The sequence below is a fragment of the Camarhynchus parvulus genome, chromosome 6, assembly GCF_901933205.1.
Source record: "Camarhynchus parvulus chromosome 6, STF_HiC, whole genome shotgun sequence".
Lineage (NCBI taxonomy): Eukaryota > Metazoa > Chordata > Aves > Passeriformes > Thraupidae > Camarhynchus > Camarhynchus parvulus.
Genome location: NC_044576.1, coordinates 28,244,061 through 28,266,518, shown reverse-complemented (window position 1 = coordinate 28,266,518; position 22,458 = coordinate 28,244,061). Strand labels below are relative to the sequence as shown.

General features: G+C 36.7%; 1 protein-coding gene across 2 annotated transcripts in view; it reads right to left on the bottom strand.

Moving 5' to 3' along the window:
- Positions 1 to 1,444: 1,444 nt before the first annotated feature.
- ATRNL1 (attractin like 1) overlaps positions 1,445 to 22,458 on the bottom strand; it is a 425,510-nt gene continuing 404,496 nt past the window's right edge. For both annotated transcript variants that reach the window (XM_030950737.1, XM_030950739.1), the window contains exon 29: positions 1,445 to 3,498. In XM_030950737.1, the coding sequence (XP_030806597.1) occupies positions 3,374 to 3,498 (125 nt within the window). In that variant the 3' untranslated portion in view covers positions 1,445 to 3,373. The remainder of the gene's footprint in view (positions 3,499 to 22,458) is intronic.

The following is a 22,458-nucleotide window of genomic DNA, read 5'->3' as shown; positions in this document are numbered from 1 at the left end:
TATGTATAAAAAGAGCAGTCAGTTATGAAAATTCTCAAATCAGATGAATTTGAATGTTTCTTAATGGTATATTCATGCCTTAACATACAAAAAATTTGACCTTTTTATTAAATAATTTTAATAGTGGCAACATACTGATAACCTTTTTTGTTTTTTTTACAGGTGAACAAACATTTCATTACATTTCATAGGAATGTAATGAATGGAAGCAAATATTCTGATGTGTGCGAATTCAATTGAAGCAGTTTCAGGATTTTATATAAATATAGAAATACAAAGAAGAACTGAAGTACTAAACCCATGTTACCATGGACAGGCAATCTCATATTTGGAACAGTAATTTGTAGCTGTTGGATTTCCCTCAGCAGAATGCACAGACTGAGGAGGGAGAGGTTGAATCCTGACAATCAGAACTTCACTGGGCCTTACTTACCAGAACAGCACTTATTTATTTTTCATCCAATATAAATCACATTAAGAGTAAAACAGGCCATTCAACATTTTCTGACTATAAGAAAGGGTTCCAAAATTAAATTGGACAACAGGGTTTAAAAAAAATATGGCCTTTTCTTGACACAGTCATAATGGGACTGTTCATAAAACATGTCATCTGATGTACAGTGGTCATTACCAAAAAGTTTGCACTTGTCAACAACTAACAAAATGTAGTTATCAGACATTTATGCTATTTATACCTTCCAAAAAGAAAGCTTTGGTATGTGTTTGCAAACTTCTTGTTTTTAATTGTGGCCATTATATAAGTATTTTTTATTTACTTCATTATTATAGGAATTTACTAAATTGCATGCAATCAGGGATCCTGGGAGTGGAAAGACACTTCAGAAAAAAAAATTCTCAGAGTGAAGGGAAATGCTGAATGATCCCATGACAAACATGCTTTTCTTGTACAGTAAAATAACATTTTTACCTGAAAACACAGTAAAATGGCTGGTCTCTATTTGCCTATCTTCAGTGTGCAGTAAAATATTTTATTCCCTTTAAAACTCACACCTGATTTTCAAGTATTTTTCAAACTCTGCTTGAGATACAGAGGAATGTAATCCTGTATGAGTGAGCACAGTCACAACTCTCCTACAGGACTGGATGGTCTTTCCGTGGATGGGGTTTCCAGTACATTCACAAAACACTGTTTATTTCTCATGTGAAATGCTTAGATTGAGGATAATACAGAGTTTGGAATATATTCCAGACAAGTGGCTCTTTCTTTTTCCTAAGTGTGTGCATCATGTAAACCAGTCCCATCAGTTTATATTCACTTGAACAGATTAACTTTAAAACTGGCAGAAAGGGCTGTTTTCAAAGGACAATTTTTTCACTAGGCTAAGTAGCACTGGTTGAAAGTTCCCAACAGAACCTTTAAAAATGAATTTTTGAAGTTTTAGGTTATATGAGGTCAGACTAGGCAATAAAAGTCACAAAATGGTATTATTTCAAGATAATAATCTTATTTTAAGATATGAAAATATTGAAACAATCATGCCAGTATAAGAAATAATTATATCATAATTCATAAGTGCATAATTTATCAAAACAATAGAGCAGTCATGGTTAGATGCAACCTAATACTCCTGTATAAGATATAACTACATACTGTACAACTGTTCCTTTTTAATAATTATTTTTTACATTTAGTCCTCATCCAAATTAAGCTGAGTACTTCTATGTATGAATGGCTTTAGGAAATAAACACAACTCACAACAGGGCTTTATTACTGCTACTGCACCACCATGGCATGCAAGTAACTATGTAGTCAACTATAAACAGTAAAATGTCATCATCTTTCTGAAATAAAAAGAACATAAAAAATACAGATAAAGTAGTAAACATCAATTATCTTTTTTATATCTTTCATATTTACCAAAAGTCTATCATTACATGAGACATTTATACCTCTGTATCACTCTCCTGTACTAGGATGGTGGCAAATTTGGAGTTGAGAAACTATACTTTCAACAAGCTTGTACAAAACTACTGGTTTCATATTACACTCTGTCAGTGTGCAATGCATAAATGAGAATATGACACATCTGTTGCCTGCCCCTTAGCATTCTCTTACTCTTTTCTATGTGCATGAATTTTGAGTAAATAAAAAGACCGAGGGCCATTAAAGCTGGTTGCCAGGTTATCGGTTGCGGTTATTGAGCCCCCAAAGGACCAAAGTCCTTCACAAAGGAAATTCTTTCATCTGCTTTGTGTTGTTGAGTACTGATTGTGTGAGGTTCCATCCTGGTTGTGGGATTTGACAGCTCATGTTGGAAGCAAGATGGATTTTTAAACATTTATTTATTTATATAGGGTAATTCCTTAACAGGTGTTAAAGTGACAACGAGATGAAATTCTGCAGTTGTGAGGAAAAAAAATATCCACACTTTATTATAAAAACAAGAGCCAAAGTGCTGACTGGGATTAATCTCTTCTGCTTACAGGTCAGGACAATATATAGATACTAGGAAATTTCAATATTGAAAAGGGAGCAGGTTGAATAACAGCATGTTCAACACTCCTTAGATTTGCAGTCTTGGAGACTCTCTTGGGAAAAAGATATTGTAAAGCAGCTTTTCTATGCTCAATTAATTTTGCTGATCATTTAGCTGGCATGGAGGACCCTCTTTGTAAAATATCCCTAATTCAGGACAAACTCTGAGGTACAGAAAAGAAAGCCCACCCATCACTCTTCTGCAGCCCAAATTATGTTTTTGAGGTTTTTTTCCAATGTAAAGAAAAATAATCATTAAATGCTCAAGTCATGCTTTTTAACAGAATTATCTTTCAAATATTACATGTGGTGTTCTTGGAATACACCTTTGCTAAATTCAAAAGCTGCCTACCTCTTCTGGGCAATGATAAAAAACCACTTAAATCCAAATAATTCTCTTTAGTTTCTGCTTGCTGGAAAGAAATCTTAATGCCAATTACAAGGAAAGAACTGTACAATTCCCATTGTTACATTAAGCTATACACAGATTTCCTTTAGATTCCTGGAATTTGCTCAGTTTTCAATGATACAATTTGTTTCTTCATTACAAAAAAAAACCCGTGAAGTTTCTCCTAGTCCTGTCCAAGGATTTTCCCTGCTCTGATATGTTCAGGATTAAGAATACTCGGTATTTTATTTTGTATTTTGTTGATACCAGGATCCACTCTTTATTAAAGCTCATCAAGCTTGCTGATACCTACCAGAAGTTAGTTCTGCTTTGGGGGATAGCAGGCTGTGTGACTAAAACAGAGCACAGTACCTCATGTGTTCATCCATAGATTTGCCTCCATAAAAACTGAGGCTATAGTATAGCTTTCAATGGAAGCCATTTAAAAAGAAAACATTACAGAATATACAATTGTAGTTTTTGACTCTCAGACGCAAGTTCCTTGACGTGTTGAAAGGTGATGTTTTCGATTTCTGACTCCTGAATTCTTATCTTTACAGTCCGCAGGCTTCTGTTGTGAAATGTCTATCAGAGCACTTGCAATTGCAAGACCTGTAAGATAAATAAAAGAAAAACAAAATTTAATGCTCAGCTTTTCTGAGAAGAATTCCAGAGCAGCGTGATGGTTTCTTTCAAGGCAAGTTTATGTACTTTCCCAAAAGTGATCAGTTTCATTTCAAATCAGATAACAAGTTCTCACTTTCTTAAATGCCTCTTGGTAACAGTGAAAAGACAGTGGAAGGAAAAAAATGCAGTGAAGACACCAGACTGGAAATAAGGAGAACTGAGCTCCATTTTTGTCTCTTACTGATTTGCTGTGTGACCTTAGGATGCCTTCTCTTTATGACCATTTTCCTTGTTATGTGGACCAGAAGCTTTCTGACATGAATTTTCACATATTAAAAGTATGTGCATTGCATTTAGAAATTGATAAAATCATCAAATCAGAAAATAAGAGAAAAACAGAAACTGCAGTTAGGATAACATTGTATCCCTGAATATTTGCCTTTGCAAAAAAGATATATATATATATGCCTCTTTAATTGGGGAATATCCAGAGGTTATTATTTACCACAAAAAGATATGAAATATCTTTCTAGAAAGCACAGATCTGTAAACAAGTAATGAACCACGATGGCCTGGGTACATTCTAAATGTTTTCAACTCACCAAAACTCTTCTGGTTTGGATTCTGGTTAATTTGTTGATATTTCATGATATTTACCCTGTTGTAATCTTAACAGGGCATTGCAAGGGCATAGGCCAGCATGCTTAGGAATCATAGAAACACATAATGGTCTGAGTTGGAAAGGACCCACAAGGACCATCAAGTCCTGCTTCTGGCCCTAGACAGGACAGTACCAAGAATCCCACCATGTGCATTGTTCACATCCTTCTTGAACTCTGTCAGTGCTGTGACTCCCGCCCTTGGGGAGCCTGTTCCAGTGCCAACCACCCTCTAGATGAAGTATTTTTCTCTAATATCCAACCCAAAGCTCTCCTGACACAACTTCAGGCTGTTCCCTCAGGTCTTCCCCTCATGAGGAAGCTGGAACTGCAATGAGGTCTCCCCACAGTCTCCTCTCCTCCAGGCTGAACAGACCAAGTGACCTCAGCCACTTCTCATTCAGCTTCCCTTCCAGACATAAGAGCTAATATGTTAAGAATTTACTCTTCCATTTCCTTGCTACTGCATCCTTTCTAGAAATTAATGACTTCTAAAATGCTGTGATTAACAATACACAATACAGGGCAGTTCTCGGTTTTTAAATTCACACAGGCGATATTGCAATCAAATGGATTAGGAATATTCATATAATTTATACTTTCTACTGCAAACAAACCACAAAAACCCCATCCACATATACCCAAAATGTAGATAAGGATGGTGCTGGTTCTCCATGTGGCCCAAAACTTTTCATTCTCCAACCAACAACACCACCACTGTCCAAGGAAACCTTTGAAAACACTTTTCACCATGTTTAACAGGCACTCTATTCCTCACCTCAAGCCAATATCAAACTCAATTTATCTATCACACAGATTCCAATTTTGCCATTCTTTTAATGCAATCCCTCATTACAGCTCTTATCTACTACAAAACTGTGCAAAAATTGTTTTTCACTAACAAGTGTTGCTACAGTCTCCTTTCATAATATTAGACATATGGTCAGATTTAGTTCAGGTTTCCAGTATCCTGCAAAATCTATGCTATTGCACACTGGTAACATCACCTTTCTTAAGTCACAAAAAAGTTGTTAGAAGTAATTAATGTGCATCCAGATTTTCAAAATGCACAATACTGTAAAACGCTAAGTACAATTATCATTGATACATTTCAGGATATGTAAGAGCCAAGATTAATCAAGTTGTTTTTTCTCACATACACAAATATTTCGTGCCATGAGCCAGTGATGCTTAAAATTGGACTCTGACAAATTAAATTGTTGAAATCTTTGAGGCACCTTTAAAGTTTAAGCAGTAAACTTAGGTATTAGCACATTCAGGGATAAAACCTAAATAACATTTTGATGATTGCTTACACGTCATCCCATCTTCAACAGCTAGGCTTAGGGACTATGCTAAACAGAAAGAATATTATTAGTAAACAGATTTTTTAAAATTTAATAAGCTCTTTTAAAATATATTTGGATGTATTAAGCTAATCTCACCTAATATAACAACTAACAAAAAGGAATCCTTAGGTCTAACACTGCATACTGGGATGTACTGACACGTTGATAGAATTCCATTAAAATCAGGTCGCTACAGAAGATAATTTTTCAAAATGTCACACAAATCATCTGATGAAATTCATTTATTATGTTCTCTACGCCCAGCATAGTTCCTTGTTATCAAAGCAATACAATTAACTGGGGGAACAATTCATTATTTCAGACTGGCAGTCTAAAGGAATTTCATTTACCAAGTCAAGCTTGTGCACAGACACTTCGAGCAAGGAGAATTTACATCAAAATAAAACAGAAGAAAATGCTGTGGCTTAAATATTCATTAAAAAAAAAAAAAAACAAAACACCAAAACCAAAACATTCCCTTGGTGTTGCAGGTTTTTTATCTAAATAATAAATGTGAATACATTTACAGTCATTGAAGATGGAACTGTAAATTGTACAGTGCTCTGGATGTGTTACCTGAAGTCCTAAGTTATTACATTTACCTACTGTCTCTGAGTGCTGCTGTTTAAATATCCTACCTAACATCCAAACTGGTATTTTCCAAATCAGTACACAGTCTCTGGTTGCTTCTGACTCTTGAGCAATGTGGCAGAAAGGAACAGTGGAATCAGTAAGGCTCCCACATGGAGACTCAACAGGTCACCTCTAATTTCTCTAAATTCGATCTTAGTTGCACAACCAGCCCTATTTTTAAAGTTAGTTTGTTTTTCTACCAAATGTTATAGAAATAACCTGACCTAGTTCTATGCAGCTCAAACAACCTCTAGCTGGTTTTAAGGATATGCATGTACAAGTCATTAAGAAGTAAGCCCAGTCAAATTGTAAGTGGAAAGTATATTTTTGTAAGAGATAATTGCATCCACAATGAGGAAAACACCAGAGGAAGCAATATGAACTTGGTTATCTTTAGCAGAACTATTGTCTTTCCTAATGGAAGTTAAATGGTAACAGTTTATTCTCAGGAAGTCTCTAATCATAAAATTACTGGGGTGTGAATTTTTCCCTTTATTTTTTTTTTACAATAGTGCAAAGCTATTAATAAGTAGAGGGATAAAATACAGCAAATCAAATGAGATTACCTTGAAAAGCGCATTCACGATTTATATACAAACAACCCTTTAATCCTGCATTCAAACAAGAGCATCTGAAAAAGTCATTCATTCTGAGATGCTCTCCTCCCAGTCTCTGTAAAAACAGGCAGTACTATATATTTTAATTTTGCAGCAAAACAGCTTCATTAGGCGTGAAAGGTTAATTGCAGGTTTAAGTGCAGTTCGGGGAACAGTGCACGGGTCTGTGGTGAATAGCACAGTCTGCTACAGGAAGGCTGAGTGCTATAAACTGTTTGCCCTGCTGAAATGTTTTACTACCTCATTTACTAACTGTCTTCTTTTACTGCTTGTATTTGTAGTTCTTCTAAACCTTTAATAGCTACAGTTTTATTTCACTGTAATCAGATTTAAATGGAAATACCCATGCTGGGATGTTTAAACATTTTTCCTCTGATTGTATACAACTACATTTGAACTGATGTAAGGCTACGCTATCTCTGAAAGTAGAAAAAAACCCCCTACATTGAAAAAAATTAGTCTTACATAATGGTGTGCATATTTAAAATCTTTTTTCCTCCTCTATTGTTCATTTTAATGAGAAATGCATGGAATTCTTACTATCTCTTTTGTTAAAAGTAAGGGAACAAACAATGACCTCAGATTAGGCAGGTAATGGGAAATGTTTCCTTTCAATTTGAATATGCATTATTCAGACATAACATTTGGATAGATGTCTTCATTTGATTAAATTTCTACATGTCATTGTTATGCAGAATCAGACCATTCAGAAACCTGAAGACAATAAAATAACTACGAGTCAGGTAGATCAATTAGATTTGTTTGACATTTCAAGCAAAATTATAGTCATTGTTTAAGGTGACTTTAAGCAACGAAAATAAAATGCCAGCTGCCATACAGAGAGACTTAAACAGAAAAGACTGGGTAAACACTATATTATTAAAGTCACAGCTTCACCCTTCAGTGCCCACAAGTCTTTGTGTTCCTTCCATCTGCTAATTCTTTAAAGAGTGGCATAACTGTACATGCTCACCCCATTCTGGACAGACTCCCTTTATCATAAAGAAGCTCTTACTCAAAATATTGCCATTGTGGAAGACTTATTGCCCATGGAACTCTGTAGAAATGGATCTGAGCTGTCTGAAGATGCACTAAGTGATGAGAATCACAGACTGTGGTGCCCCATGAAAGTCATCACAGCACACAGTCTAGCCAATGGAGGCAGTTTCATGTTCATCAATAAAACCATCAGTTATAATGTAGGGAATTTTAATGAATTCTACCATTTATCAATATTTCAAGTCTATAAAAGTACTGTTGGAAAAGTACACAATGTATATCATATGTGAATTAATGGTATATGCATATGTATATCTATATATCTATATATATATACACACCAAAATTATGTAATAATGTAACATAAATACGCCATTATGTAACAATTTTATATATACACACACACAAATTATATACAATTCCCCCAGTTAATAATGAAGTTTTGTATTACCTGCTTTTTAATTTGAAGAAACAGATCACATTGACCATCATGTTTATGGAATGCACACATTTATTCTTCATAGAAAAAAATATGTTCATTATAATGTCTGTAATAGTGGGAGAGCATAGCATTGTAGAAGCAGCATAAAATTCTAGAAGATTGTTACTAGGCAGTGTTTCTGAGTACCCATGGAAGAAATTCTCTCACTTTCTATGAGATACTGTGATAGAAATAGTCATATTCAATTTAGTTGTTTAGCAATAGTTTCATGATTTTCTGGTTGTTTCTGCGTTCTCAACCAAACTGCCTCAAGCAGACCAACTCAGGCTTCATTTTCATGACTGAAAAGGCCAGCCTGTTCTTTGTGTTGCACTCTCCTCTGCTATGGATCAAGTCATGCTGGGAGATATCCAAAAGACACATAAAACAGAACCAGAACAAAATTTGGTATTTAAAAACATCATGCACAGAGCCCCCTCCTAAGCAAGTACAAACCTGATACTCGAGTACTTTCCAGGAGAAAAATTAAGAGTCATCTGAAGTTTAAGTCTGTATATGGCTAGAAGAACACAACAGATCTAAGTTCATTTCAAAGTCAGAAAATAGTCAAATCCTTCATGTGTATCAGAGTTTCCTGATCTGGCAGGTGTGCCTAGACAGTATCCAGAGATCGCAGACTTAGTCACAGAGAAAAATAATCATAAGCATCTGCCAAGCACAATAAGTGTCTTCATAGCCTGTCATATTGAACATTTTTTTAATTTGAATCAGATTATTTTTAAAAGGACAAGCTGACAGCACCTCAAATTCACAGTCTTTTTATGGGCTTCTCTTCCTGTTTGGTGCATGAATGTGTATTTTAAGTTGACACCGCTCTTACTTTTGGAAAGATATATTAAACAAACTAAACTAACTAGGAAATTACTTTGGGAAAGTAACCCCATCATTTTTTTTTCAGTGATAATTTTTGTAAGATGGGAAGACAGCCAAGAGGCCAGGAGGTATGTTTTCCTTTTCTTTTGCATATAACTTAATTAAATAAGTAAAATATGAGACAGAGCTTAAACCATAACAATAATAAACTAAATAATGATAGTGTGGAATTAAATAGCCACACACTAGTAGAGAGAAGATGTCATGCTCCTTTTTATTACACCTTTGCTATTTAGTAATAAGGGCTATCTATAAGGGACTAAGAAATTCTTATTCCCAGAATAGACTTATAAATTACCTGCTGTCAGTTTGTGGGAAATGCAGACTATACAATAAAGGCTGTTAGAAGAAATGTTCATCCTTTCCCAAATTTTCTCATTGTGAAAAGGAAATGGTCCTACATATTTGTGTGAAATATTTGTATTTCACAGGGCCAGTAGTGATTTTTTAAAAAATTTTTTTTAATGCCGTTAGGCAGTTCTTCCCTTTCAGAGTGAGATATCTGTAGTTTGGTCTGAAATCCAGGTCTGTACAACATCTGGTGCCTTTCAACAATCCAGCCAGCCACTGACTGAGAGCCAGCATGGGTTGTTTGGCCTCTCTGGATATGGACAAAGGGAAGGTGACAATGCACTCAGGGGTGCTTCAAAAGGTGTCCTGGTGAAGTGGACCCAGTGGGGAGCAGGAGACTCTACAGTAATGGAATGGGGCAATCTAACATTGATTCACTGGAGCTTTTTTCTCCCACCCTCTTTTCTCAACTCAAGTCCTCCTGGAACACAAGAACCATGGGACCATTAAATTGTTTAGTTTGGAAAAGACCCTTATGATCATGGGGGTCTAACCATTAACACTGCAGAGCCCACCAATAAAACAAGCCCCTGAGTGCCACATTCACACATCTTTTAAACACCTCCAGCAATGGTGATTTCACCACTTCCCTGGGCAGCCTGTTCCAGGGCCTGACAGCCCTTTTGGTGAAGAAGTTTTTCCTAATAGCCAATCTAAACCTCCCCTGGTACAACCTGAGGTCAGATCTTCTTGTCACATTGCTTTTAACGGAATGATAATAAAAATACCGAAAAAGGAATAATCTACGTAGAATATGTGCAAATCTCATGCAGATTAATTCCTTGCTGCTCTGCCACTGTATATTACACAACATGCATTAAAATGCAAGTAATTACACATTTTTCTACGATGGACAGTAATATTTGAAACATTTGGATTACATTTTCAGTTTGATTACATCTCACTTCCATTGAATCATTTATCCATATGCTATGAAAAACATCTCTATTCTTGTGATGTTGTGCAGCCGTTTAATTTGTTTTCAAGAAAATCACTATAAACTAATTTGCTACTCTGCAAGAATTTGGTGAGATGCATTAATCATGCCAGAATCTAATTTGGTCTTGTAAACCAATTTCTGCAGAAGAGAAAAAAGTCTACTGAGAGTATTGAAGAAGCTCTATTTTCACTTACTTTTAGCAATACCTGGTTTAATACAAACAAAATCATAATTGTTTTTTTCAAGAGTCAGTATCACAGTTATGGCCCAGATGGGCTTAGTTTATGAAACCCTCTATAGTAATTAGACAAGTCTGGATTGCAAAAGTCTCCTCCAGCCTGGCACACTCAAGGTTGCCGGTACAGCATCATTTCACTCTTAGTCTCTATCTTCAGCAAACTCTTTTTACTCGGACCATGGATGCAAATCAGAGCAAAATGAAGATATGAAAGCTGTAAAGAATTGTGAGCTTGAGTTACAACATTTTAAAAGCTCTTTACTCAAATCCATTCATGCAATTGGATGCTTTAACCACTGTGATTAAAGTTAAAGCCTTACTATACATCATAAGAGGGATGAACACCTATGGGACAGAGATTTATCATCCATATAAACAGGGTGTGATTGGCCATTATTACAGGGCTGAATTGTATTTCATGCAATTCAGTAATCAGAATATCTGTGTGTGTGTGAATATCTGGGAAACAGAGCAGGTTGGAACACAACTGAGCAATCAGGAGAACACTCAGAAGGAGAAAAGGCAGCAGAAGTCACTGGGGTTTGCTTCCCTCCAGAGGGGCCTTTCTGGCAGGGGGTGATTTAAAGCAGATCTCTTTCTGTCTGTAGAGGAAATCTGGGGTGATAAACCTCACCAGGTGAAATTCAGTTTTTATGAATACCTCCCTAATGTTCCATCTGGGTGATAACATACACTGTCAGATTTGCAGCTTTACTACTCCCCTCCTCAAGACAAAACACACCACCTTGAAGACAATAGGTCTAAGGGCCCAAAAGGGGCCAATTCTGCCCACACTGGAGATAAAACAGTGCTACTTACATTATCATTTACTTTTAAGGAAGAAGATTAGAACAACAATCCTCTAAGATCCTTCTTCTCTCTCTTGCACCCTTTATGTTGCAGGTGCCAGGCTTTTTTTCCCCTTGTCAAAATTTTTATTTAAACCAGAAAGTACTGAATATGTTCATGCAAAGAAATCATTGCAGTTCACCAGAAATTCACTAGGATTACAGCTTAATCAGCAGTAGGCATGATACCTGCAGTGCTTTTCCATAGAGAATTCTCATTTTAAAGTTTTGCTTTCGAAGGTTTATGAAGTACTGGGCTTGTTTTCCATTTCCAACATACTGTTGCAACATATCATCACTCTAACCACTGCTTTGATAAAAATTTGTTTCTGCCCAAATAGCAATGCTAATTTTTCAGTATTCTGCTGATGTCCAATTAGACATTTAGACATCCCCAGCTACATAGCCAGGAGTCACTCTGACAAAACAAATGATCTTGGGAGGGAAGCACAGAATTAAGTCAACGGGATGGGAAGTGTGCTGAGAATTTTGAACCATATTTTGAATATCACCAAAGTGACAACTTCAGGGTCTTCAGGATCTCTAACAAGGTTATTTGTATTTTCAGTAATATTAATGTTTGAGAACAATGAAAAAGAAAAGAAAAATAAAAAAGAAAGATAAAGTCACAAATGCCCTGCTGTCAGTATTAGGGTGGCTCCATTAGCAAATCTAGCATCAGCATATATAGAAAATTGATTTTTGGTAAAAGGCTGAAAAGCTCACACCATAAAATAAGGATTTTAACCCCCAAACATTTTGTACAAATAGCCCTACCACAATTATGGTTTGCACTGAAAGAGAATAATTCTGTATGGGATTCCAGTATAGACAAGTAAGCTACACAGCTACTCATTTATTCTTTACTGAATCTTCTATTTTACATGGAAAACACCATGTTCTGACTATAACAGGCAAAATTACACACTTAGACCTGTCAAATTGTATGGAAATAGGTTTCCATTTTAAACACTTCATTACATACACTTGGTCCTGAGCAGTCAATATAGATAAATATCAGTAAAATGATAGTAGAAGAGCTCTGTTTCTGCTTCTGTGACACATTCAGATACAGCAAATGCCTGATACTGAGAGATAGTAATACAATGGCTGCATATCACTGTAAATTATTATATTATATGTCCTGGGCACATGTCCTAGTTGGAAAGGAAGCACTGGAAAACTGATAGTTCACAGTCACAGCTTGCCACCTACCTCTATTGTATTCCCAATCCAACAAGTAGCACTCATTGTTTCATTCACCCATTAAATCAATAAAATTTTTGAAAAAAATGAACCCACAACACCAAGACCTCAACAATTCTTGCAAAAAAAAAAGATTACCAAACTTTAACTTTTTCTATTTAAAACATTTCTCTAAATGCCTGTGGAAAAAAATGAGAAAGATTCTGCTGGTACACCAAATTCAGATTCCACATTTCTCCTGTCAGGGTCAACATCCTTCTGAAATGCAGAAGCTATGAAATATTCCTCTTGGGTCTCATTTGACATAAATCTCAGCCTGATTTGCACACCTGTTTTTAATACAACAAAATAAGATCTCTAACTCATGGCCTATTGAACAGGACTCCCTACTAAATGGATGTGGGGGAAAAAAAGGCAGAAACCAAGTAAAAGATACAGTCAAGAAAATCTCACAACATCCATTTCTCAGCAATGTCAGCTCCCTGAAGATGCACTCCATGAAAATTCACTTTTTGACTCTAAAGAGTTACTGCAGCAGCCCATCCTCATCAATATTCATGTGATCAACAAATGATGAAATGGAACCACGGACAAGAATATGTGGTAAGAGGTACATAGAGCTTGGAGTTTTCCAGTGTCAGGATGGTTCTTTTAGACAACAGGCAAAATTCAGAGCAATTCTGTGCATTGTTCTCAAAATTTTCATCAAAAATAGCTGTGCTGTACAGAGCATCATGCTGTCTTTGTGTTTCCAGGATGTGATTAGGAGCTAGTTTTCATTTAAGCATTTTCAAAAAAGCTTTTACTATGTGATGAAGGAGAAACAAACCTTCAGCAGGACATTAGAACTCCCTTGCTGCAATTGTGCTAAATCTCCCATCTGTTTTTTAAAAGCAGAAATTGCATTGAGGCTTCTATTTACTATTTAACTGCTGACCTTTTTCCCCCTCTATTTTTTCCCATATGCTTTTTGATCACATGTGAAAAACTTAGCTTTGGTTCTCTTATTTCCTGATTTTCTATATTTCAATTAGACTTTAATGGCTATATATACAGTGATAATGATCCAAGAGTGTTTTGAATGAAATCTGTTTTGTATTTCCCAGCTTCTGAGAGCTGCCACAATTTGAGAAACTTTCTTCTGTAGCTCCTGAAGTGCCTTCTATAACATAATAACATAATAAACCATGGATCTGCTCTCCCTTTGCTGTGCAATACAGCATTCTGTTTCCTACAGTCTGCTGCAGTATGATTTTCCACTATAAATAATTATCCTTAGTTATAAAGATGTAATATAAAACTATAAAGCAATACCATTAGACACCATACACTCAAGACTCTGAAAAAGCCATAAGAAAACACTGATTTTCATAAAGAATAAGAAAAAAGGTGACAATGAAAAACATGGTTCATGCTTAGGATTAGTTCATTAAAAGCCTGCTGCAATTTTGGGTGCAAAGAATGAAAATAGCAGGTAATCAGTGGCAAACTACCTTTTTTCTAAGAGGTGGGACTTCATGTTTTATGACATCTGTCTTAAAAGGTGAGAGGAAAACAAAAGCTGTGGTGGGAATGGGACTTGAAAATGTGTGAAGTTCAGAATTATAAGGTATTATCCCCCAAAAGGGGAAGAGCCAGACTCAAGAGGGATTCATATAAATCTCTGTAAGGTTTGTGTCCAGATGTGTGACCCTGTGAGTTGATTTCTGTTTGTTCTGTCTGGTCTGGACAATACAACAAGAGGCATATATAGGATTTCTGGCTTTTTCCCACATTATTTTCCAATGCCTTCCTTACAAATAGCCCTTCATTTTCTGTTCTTATTTTTGCTGCTTTTTTTTCTGTTGAGCTTCAGTCAGCATCATTTGACTGCCTTTACAAAGTATTCAGTATATAGACTTCAAATAATCAGGGATTTTCTTTGTGAATCTGATGTTAGCAACTAAGACTAATCTAATTCCTCTCTCCTTTCTTTCATCTCTTTGCATTGTACTAGTGTAAGAAGGTGGTATGATAGTTTAAAAAGTTGCAAACATCCTCAAAATAATTTATATTATTTTTTCTTCTCATGACTTCTCATGTTAGTGGGCAATTCTTTTCTATGATACACACACCCATTATTTGCAAAGAGAAATAAAAATAGGTGTTCACATTTGAACTATGACCTAATTATTTCTTTAGGAGTAATGAAGTAGATTGTGAACAATCTAAATGCACCCAGCCTTATTTCATTATTTGAGTCCCACTTGTGTTTTAAGAAGAATATTTACATTCAAGATTTTTAAAACTGTGCTGACTAGTGCACCTTTCTCATGCAACTTTTCATCTTTGATGTGTCTAACGGTGCTTTCTCTACTCACATTGAAAAAGGGACAAAAATGTGTCTTCCTCAGTGGGGTGGCCTCAAGGATACAGACATCCTTTGTGCCAGTGTAAGCTGTGCATGGAACTGCTAAATATCCACAGAGGCTGAGGCAGTGGGGCTTAAATCCTCTCCAGATCCACTGGGATGGGTTTCAAGGGGAGGAAAGTCGGGCCAGGAGCCCCTGGCAAGAACAAACAGCCTCCAGAGCGAGGTATGTAATTTCTGAGACTGTTAAGAGATCTAAAGATTGGTAGGAGAAGTCTGAGCCCCAAAATTCATGGTCTGACTTAAAACAAGTGGAATTTTCACACTTTTTTTTCTCCCGCCAAACATTAGCTCTTTCAAGTCCTATTTTAGAGCTTTCATTTACAAAATCAATGTTTACTGACCTTTTCATAGTGGTTTAAAAATGAAGACAAGATATGTGTCCAGGGAAGAGAAACTGTATTAAAATATCGAGCTTGTTATCTCCAAAGTGCTACACACAAATTAACTAATACGTGCTAATATAGTAATTAGATAGTTTGCCTAGCTTTAGTGCAATGACTGTGTTTCCTAAAGCCACCATTGAATGAGAGTTGGGGTGGCATCACACATAGCCAACAGCTCTCCTTAAAACATAATGTGCTTAATCTTTATGTATTTCTGTTTGAAAATAATGTAAGTCTATTTAGAGTACTGACACGATTTGCAAAAAACACATTTTGAAATCAAGGTATGTTTTGAGTTATTGAAATACTGCAATGTAGACAAAACCAGAATGGGTTGTTGTTGGCTGGCTGGGATGAGGATGGAGCTACAGACATTTCATCTGGAATGACTCCTGTGTTCTGTACAAACATCACAGGCAATGACCCCTCACAGCTTCTTCTCAGGAACAAATAACACAGAAAATACTTAAAAGTGTTAGAGGGAAGGGCCATCCCCTCCAAAGGGCTGTCCACAGGCTCCCTCCACCTTTGTGGAAAACCATAAGAGACCAAACAGGCTTCACCTCTGGCTTCCCAGAGGATCACACTCCATGGACACTTGACTTGCATGTCCAAGTCCTCTCAGTGTACCCCTCTCAGTGTAATGAAGTCCCAGACACAGTGAGGCTTCTAAAACCTTGAGAAGAGGAATGATAAAAAACCCAGCCATAAACAGAAATCAAACTGGTACCATCACAGGTACCCGTGGAGCTTTGGAACAATGACAAGAAAGCTGGCGCGGTATCACTGGCATAATGAATTCTGAACCAGATTGGTAAAAAGCAACCTGGAAAAAACCCAGTATGATTATAATGAATGAGCCTTTATTCCACATATGAAAGTGCTTCTGATGCTGACAAAAGGAGGAACAAAATTTATCATTCTAGGATCTAAGGGGACAAAACAACAATATTAAATCATGAAAGGTTTTGCTTGTGAATTGGCATTGTTTTCTGTCCCTTGTGTTACCAGAATGATAAATGCTTTCCTTTGTGTAGGAAAGAAAGGATACTGCATGTTGTTTATACATATATTTATGCCATAGTTTTTGAGATGGTTGGTTAGATTCTCATTAATAAAAATATTTATATTGAAAGTGCTAATAAACTTTTGGGGGGTGGGGGTAGTGGTTTCCTCATCTGCAGTTTCACTTGAGACTCTCCTTCATGATATTTTAGTTTCTAGGACAGATGTAACAAGATTCAGTTATCACAGTTCTTAGGATAACTGGTGGGAATATTCCAGAAACACAATGTGATCAAAGTGGATGGAAAAGCAATACCCAAATGACTAAAGGCAAAACTGTGCCAGTCCCAGAATTACAGAAAGAGATGATATGTATGAGACATACTAAACACTTGCATTTGAATTTTTAATATAGAAAATAAATGTCACAGCATTTTCATGAAGAATCTATTAGTCTTGAATGCAGCTCATCTGCTACTCATTGCTATGGCTTATAACTTGTACTTTTTATCCATCTTTAACTCCTGCTGAACACTCAAGCAATTGCAATGTCTGACAGGAGGTTATGGATTTTTTCATATTATCATATTTTTCTTACATTTTATATTTTCAAAGGCTAGCACAGAGCATTCCAGTGAGCACATGAGAGTTAACACACTTTGTTGCCAATAATTTCAAATGCAAGCAGTATCTCCTGGTTTGCACAGTTCAGGATGAATATGGTGCATCACTGTGCCATCTGAAGTGACTCAGCTCTGAGAGCTTCAGGGCTTGGCTCTGCCTTCAGTGCACTGAGAACACAAGGCTGAATTTTTTAGATGGTAAAAAAAAATGTAAATAAATATATAACTAGTAATCTGGTCTGCAAAGATACATATGAGCATGATTCCAAGAAAGGATTACTTTTGAATGGTATAATTCTGTGCATGCTCTGAGTGCTGGGCAAAAGTTCCTAGAGCACAGCCAATTTTCCTGCACAGATTTCAATTGCTAGGTTAGATGCACTCCAGAATAATATTTAAAATTGCAGAGAAATGTGCTCTATGTCTGTTAGATATTACAGCAAGCATGGATAGAATGGCTCTTCAGAAGAGCATGACGGTTTTCATTTTCTTTTTGGGTGTAAATGCTGTTCCTGTTACTCAGGCACCTCCTGGAACCTCCATCAGGGACTCAGCTTCACTGCCTTGTGTGTGATGCGTGAGCACTGCCCCACAGAGCTCACAGCACAAACACCTCTGCACTGCAATTAAATGTCCATGGGAATAGAAACATACTCTCAGACTCCTTCACACACAGACTTTTAAATTCAGCCCAAACATACAAATTTAGCTGGACTTCTACGCAATAATGGACTAAGCAATGAAAGTTCTGCAAATCACTACCAGCTCTCAGTTACACTCTGTACTTCAGAGGCTTCAGGTGAGATCTCTGACACCCTGTTCCACAGCTATCACCAAGCAGCCCTTTGTGAATGGCTGCATTAATGGTGTGTAAGAAAGAACACCATCTACTTTACTCCTATGTACACTGGCAGTTCCAACATAAGTAAAAAAAGATACAGCTCGATGTTAAAAACTGTCAATGTAAAAGCTTCATAGATCTACAGAGCAATAAGACTGCATTAATCAACTGGTTTGGATTGTTTGGGGTTTTTTTTGACAGAGAGAACTGAGCTAAATTATTTTGAAAATTAATACATGAGTAAGCTGAAAAATTTAATTACTTGAATTAGCAAAAATTTTTCAGGGAACTTTCAACACATGTGCAAAGTTTTGTGTAGAAAATGACATGTACAGGCGTTACATTGAAAAGTCAGGAAGTTCACAGATTTTGATAGATTTCAGGTTGGATGTGTCAAAAGATAAGCCCTGATGCTGGCAGGCAGTCTCCCTTGAAAATTTAGATTCCATATACAGAGATTTCAGGTAAACCAATTTTTACTTTCACCTCTGCCTCCAAGTGCTGGTCTCAAAGGACTTCATTTCAGCCAAGACCTGTCAAACCCCAAATGCTTTTCATTACTGAATTCCTTCTGTATGTTCTGTCAGCTGTGTTAAAATAATAAATTCACAAGCAATTGATTTTTGAAAAAGGAGAGAACCAATTGAACTCATCTCCTGATTTTGTTATTTCAGCATGTAATTTTTTTCTTTACATATTTAAAATTGTAGTTTGAAGTCTTTCTTTTCTATTCCCTTTATGGGGCTTAAAGTAGCAACAGGTTCAGAGAACTTGTAATAAAAAAAACCTTCACAGTACAATGACTCTGAGACATCAGGGGTGTACTCCAGTCAGTGCATATCCTCTCAAATCATTAATATTAATGATAACTCACTCACAAACACCCAGCACATACTAGGTGCCGTGGTCATCTTAATTGGTGCTATGAAATAATAAAAGGATTTCTTACATTCTGATGTATGTGGGGAGAAATTCAGGACATTTCTGAAATTTCTTGCAGAGGTGATTTTGTACAGTTTTTGTCATTATCAAGGGAGGATAACACAAAAGCCATAGTGATGGATTAAGGAAGCAACAATGGTTATTTCACCTAAAAAAGTTGAAAAGAGTCTTTTCAAATTGAGTGTGTGGGGAAAGGGAGCACAGTTTGGATGAAGCATTTGCAAGAACACCTTAATAGGGGACAAGAAAGCAATTAACAATGAAAAGTCACTGATGCAAAAGATAGTCCTAGAGATTAAAATCTTATTGAAACAAATGCTTCTCCATTTGATCATAATGAATTGAGCTGAAAGATCTGCAAAACCAGTTCACTGAACACCAGAAGAAAATAATAATTTGTTACCCAATTATACCACAAAGCTTTCTGCCCAACCTAATGCTTTACAGCACTACTTAAACAGAAATAAACTGAACAACACCATAGTAGAATTAGACATAATATTATTTGAAACTGCAATGTGATAATTAAAAAACAAAAATATATAAAGCTATATCAATTTTTACAGGGCTCTAAAACCATGAGAATATGCTTTATCCCAATAGAAAAAATAAAATATTCAAGGGAAGAAGAGATGAAATGGGCATAGCAGGGACAGATGAAGCAAATAGTGCAGGGAAGAAAGGGGCAGTGGTGGAGCTAAGCTGTGCATGGGGCAACAGGGGAATAGCCTAAGATGAAATAAATTGCAGAGATGGAAGTGGGAAAGGTGGAGAGAGAACATTAAGAAGTGATGATTGAGAGAAGTACATTACAGTGTGGGAACAGATTGCTTAAATTAGAGAAATCCATCAGATCAAGGTAGATTGGAGTTTTGTGATGGGCATGAAGATCTCAAATTCATCCCACCAGACTTTAGACACTTAGCTGAGACATCCAAATGTGGAAGGGTTCCTGTCACAATTTGAAAAATCAGCAGAGAGGCCTGTCCAAAGAGGAATCAAGGCTCCCAGTGGGCTCAACTGCCCTCTGACAGAAGTGTTAAATTACAGGAGTCATCACATTGGTAACAGATTTAAAATAATATAGACAGATACATGAAACATTTGGATTTGATGGGACTACATAAAAGAGATTAAAGGAGGACAAAATAAACATAAATAGCTGTCACAGGAATTGTTATTGAGTAGGTTTCTTACAGGTCCCATATTTTTCAATCTTGCCATTTTTGGGAAAATGTGGCAGTGACGGGGTGGGCACAACAGAACAGTCAGCACTGGTGAGGATGGCACCCACAGGAAAAAAAACTTCTTAAATTTTCATTTTCATACCAGTAGCTTTGCCACTGGAACAAAATAGGAAGTCACATGTCTGGGACAACAATGTGGGATGTACCAAAATCAAACCAATGGCTTCAGAAAGGCTCTCCACTTTATACTCAGGGAAGAGGAAAGGATTTAATTACATTTTAGAAGTTCTGAGGAAGGAAAGATCATGTGCTAAAAAGGCTCTTTCACCCCTTCAGTAAGACAGGTTTAAAACACAAGTCTAAAACCTGAACTCGGAAAACGTAAAGGACAGGAGCTTAAAGGAAATGTGATAAACAAATCATCAGAGTAGGTAAATTAACAATTCACATCTTAAACTCTGTGAAAATAAGGAATTAAGCACACAACTTGGAAAGACAACAAAGTTGGAGTCACTTGTCAGAAAAACCAATATGACAGAAAGGCACTGGAAGGAACACACATAGGTGTGAGCAATTACAAAAACAAATTATCTGAAAATATGGATTTCTTCACTGTCTAGTAAATAAAGTAATTTTAGCAAATGAGACAAGCATCTAGATGAGAAAAACATCAAAATCATCAAACTGCCTATGTATTTTGTGTTTGTTGGTCTGTAAAAAACCAACAAAAATCATATCTGAAATTAAGCTGTAAATACCATATTTTTTCAGATCATCATCTACTTGAATTTCAGTAACAAAATCTTAAAGAAATTCAGTTGTGTGCCTCCACTGCAACAATGTTTTCTAATAGTCCTAGTGATGTGCTGAAAGCTGTGTGTAATTAGGCCTGATGAACATTAATAGGGACAAACCCAATGTTTGAAACTTAAGTATGAACAAAAGACAGGGTAAAATGAAGCAGAAAATGTATTGCCTACAATAGGTCTTCCTAGACTTAAATACATCTAAAGATGCAAAAAAAAAAAAAATTAATTGTTGTTTAAAAGAAAAAAAACCTTAAGGACTACAGCCCTTCTGAGATCCCTTACCTTAGTGAGTGTTCTGCTGGGAAAAAAGCAGTGCTCTGCTCTTCTCATGCCAGCAGTGTACAAACCCTGCACAGGAACCAGACAGTGAACATACAGTCGGACACTGTGGTTCTTACTGCCTTAATGAAATTATGCTTTAGACATTTTCTGCATGACTAATCTCTCTTGATTACATTTTGAAGCTTTGCAGTGAATTGTGAATTTTGGATGCACAAGGCCTCCTCTTTGTGGTTCTGCTGCTTCCAGTACAGAAGGACCACTGGACTTTGGTGCATAACTTCTGCTGTCTCCACTGTTAGATCATTCCTAGTCTTCCCTGGGAGGGATATGAGAGATCCAGAAAACCTCCACACTGGGCTCAGTGCCCTGTGGAACCCTTCCCAGGTGAGCTCCATTTCCACCTTTGAACAGGGAACAGGGATCTGGTGCTGTCCCAAGCTAACATCACCCCCAGCCTGCCGGACCAAACTGGGTTTTCAGCACCGAAGGAAAGGACAGGTCTCTGTAGATTCCCTATCTCTCAGACTTTTCCCTCTTGATTTCCAAAATATTCCTCATATTGCTAAGCTTTTTCTAAGGTATCCACACACATGCCTACCCTCACATCAATGCACCCACTGCACCTTCAATTTCTACTCAGATGTCCGGACTAGAACTTGGCAGAGACTCATCCTGTCAATAAGGAATGGTCTATTCCTTAATAGAAACATCTAGTAACCCTCTTAGGAGCTTCATGTGATTTTTTTTCTTTCCCTGTGGTCATCTTCCACAAAGATATTTGTGGAAAGAAAAGATGTGCCCACAGGTTTCAGGACACCTAACAGCAGAAGTGTAGAAAGGCTCCCAAACAGAGCAGGCACTGCTTCAAAGCAACTTTCCATCAGCCTTGGTGCAACTGTGCACACAAACATTCTCTTTGCAAATCTCTTCCACAATCTGAGGCTAATACCTGCAGCATCTAGACCAGAGATGCACAACAAGGATGTGAAGCTCTTTATAAAATCTGACTGACAGGAAATCAATATTACAAACAAACCCATAACCAGGGATCCATTACTCCTACAACAGATAAACCAGCTCTGTGCTATTCAGCAAACACTTGCAAAGTATGTGTCAGCAGTGGGAAATCCTTTTTTCAACTCTCTGGGAATATACAGTGACACAATATCCCTGAAACTAGGAAATATTGTAAACAAACCCATAGGCTCAAAACCTTAAACAGAGTTATCCACCCCAGTATATTCT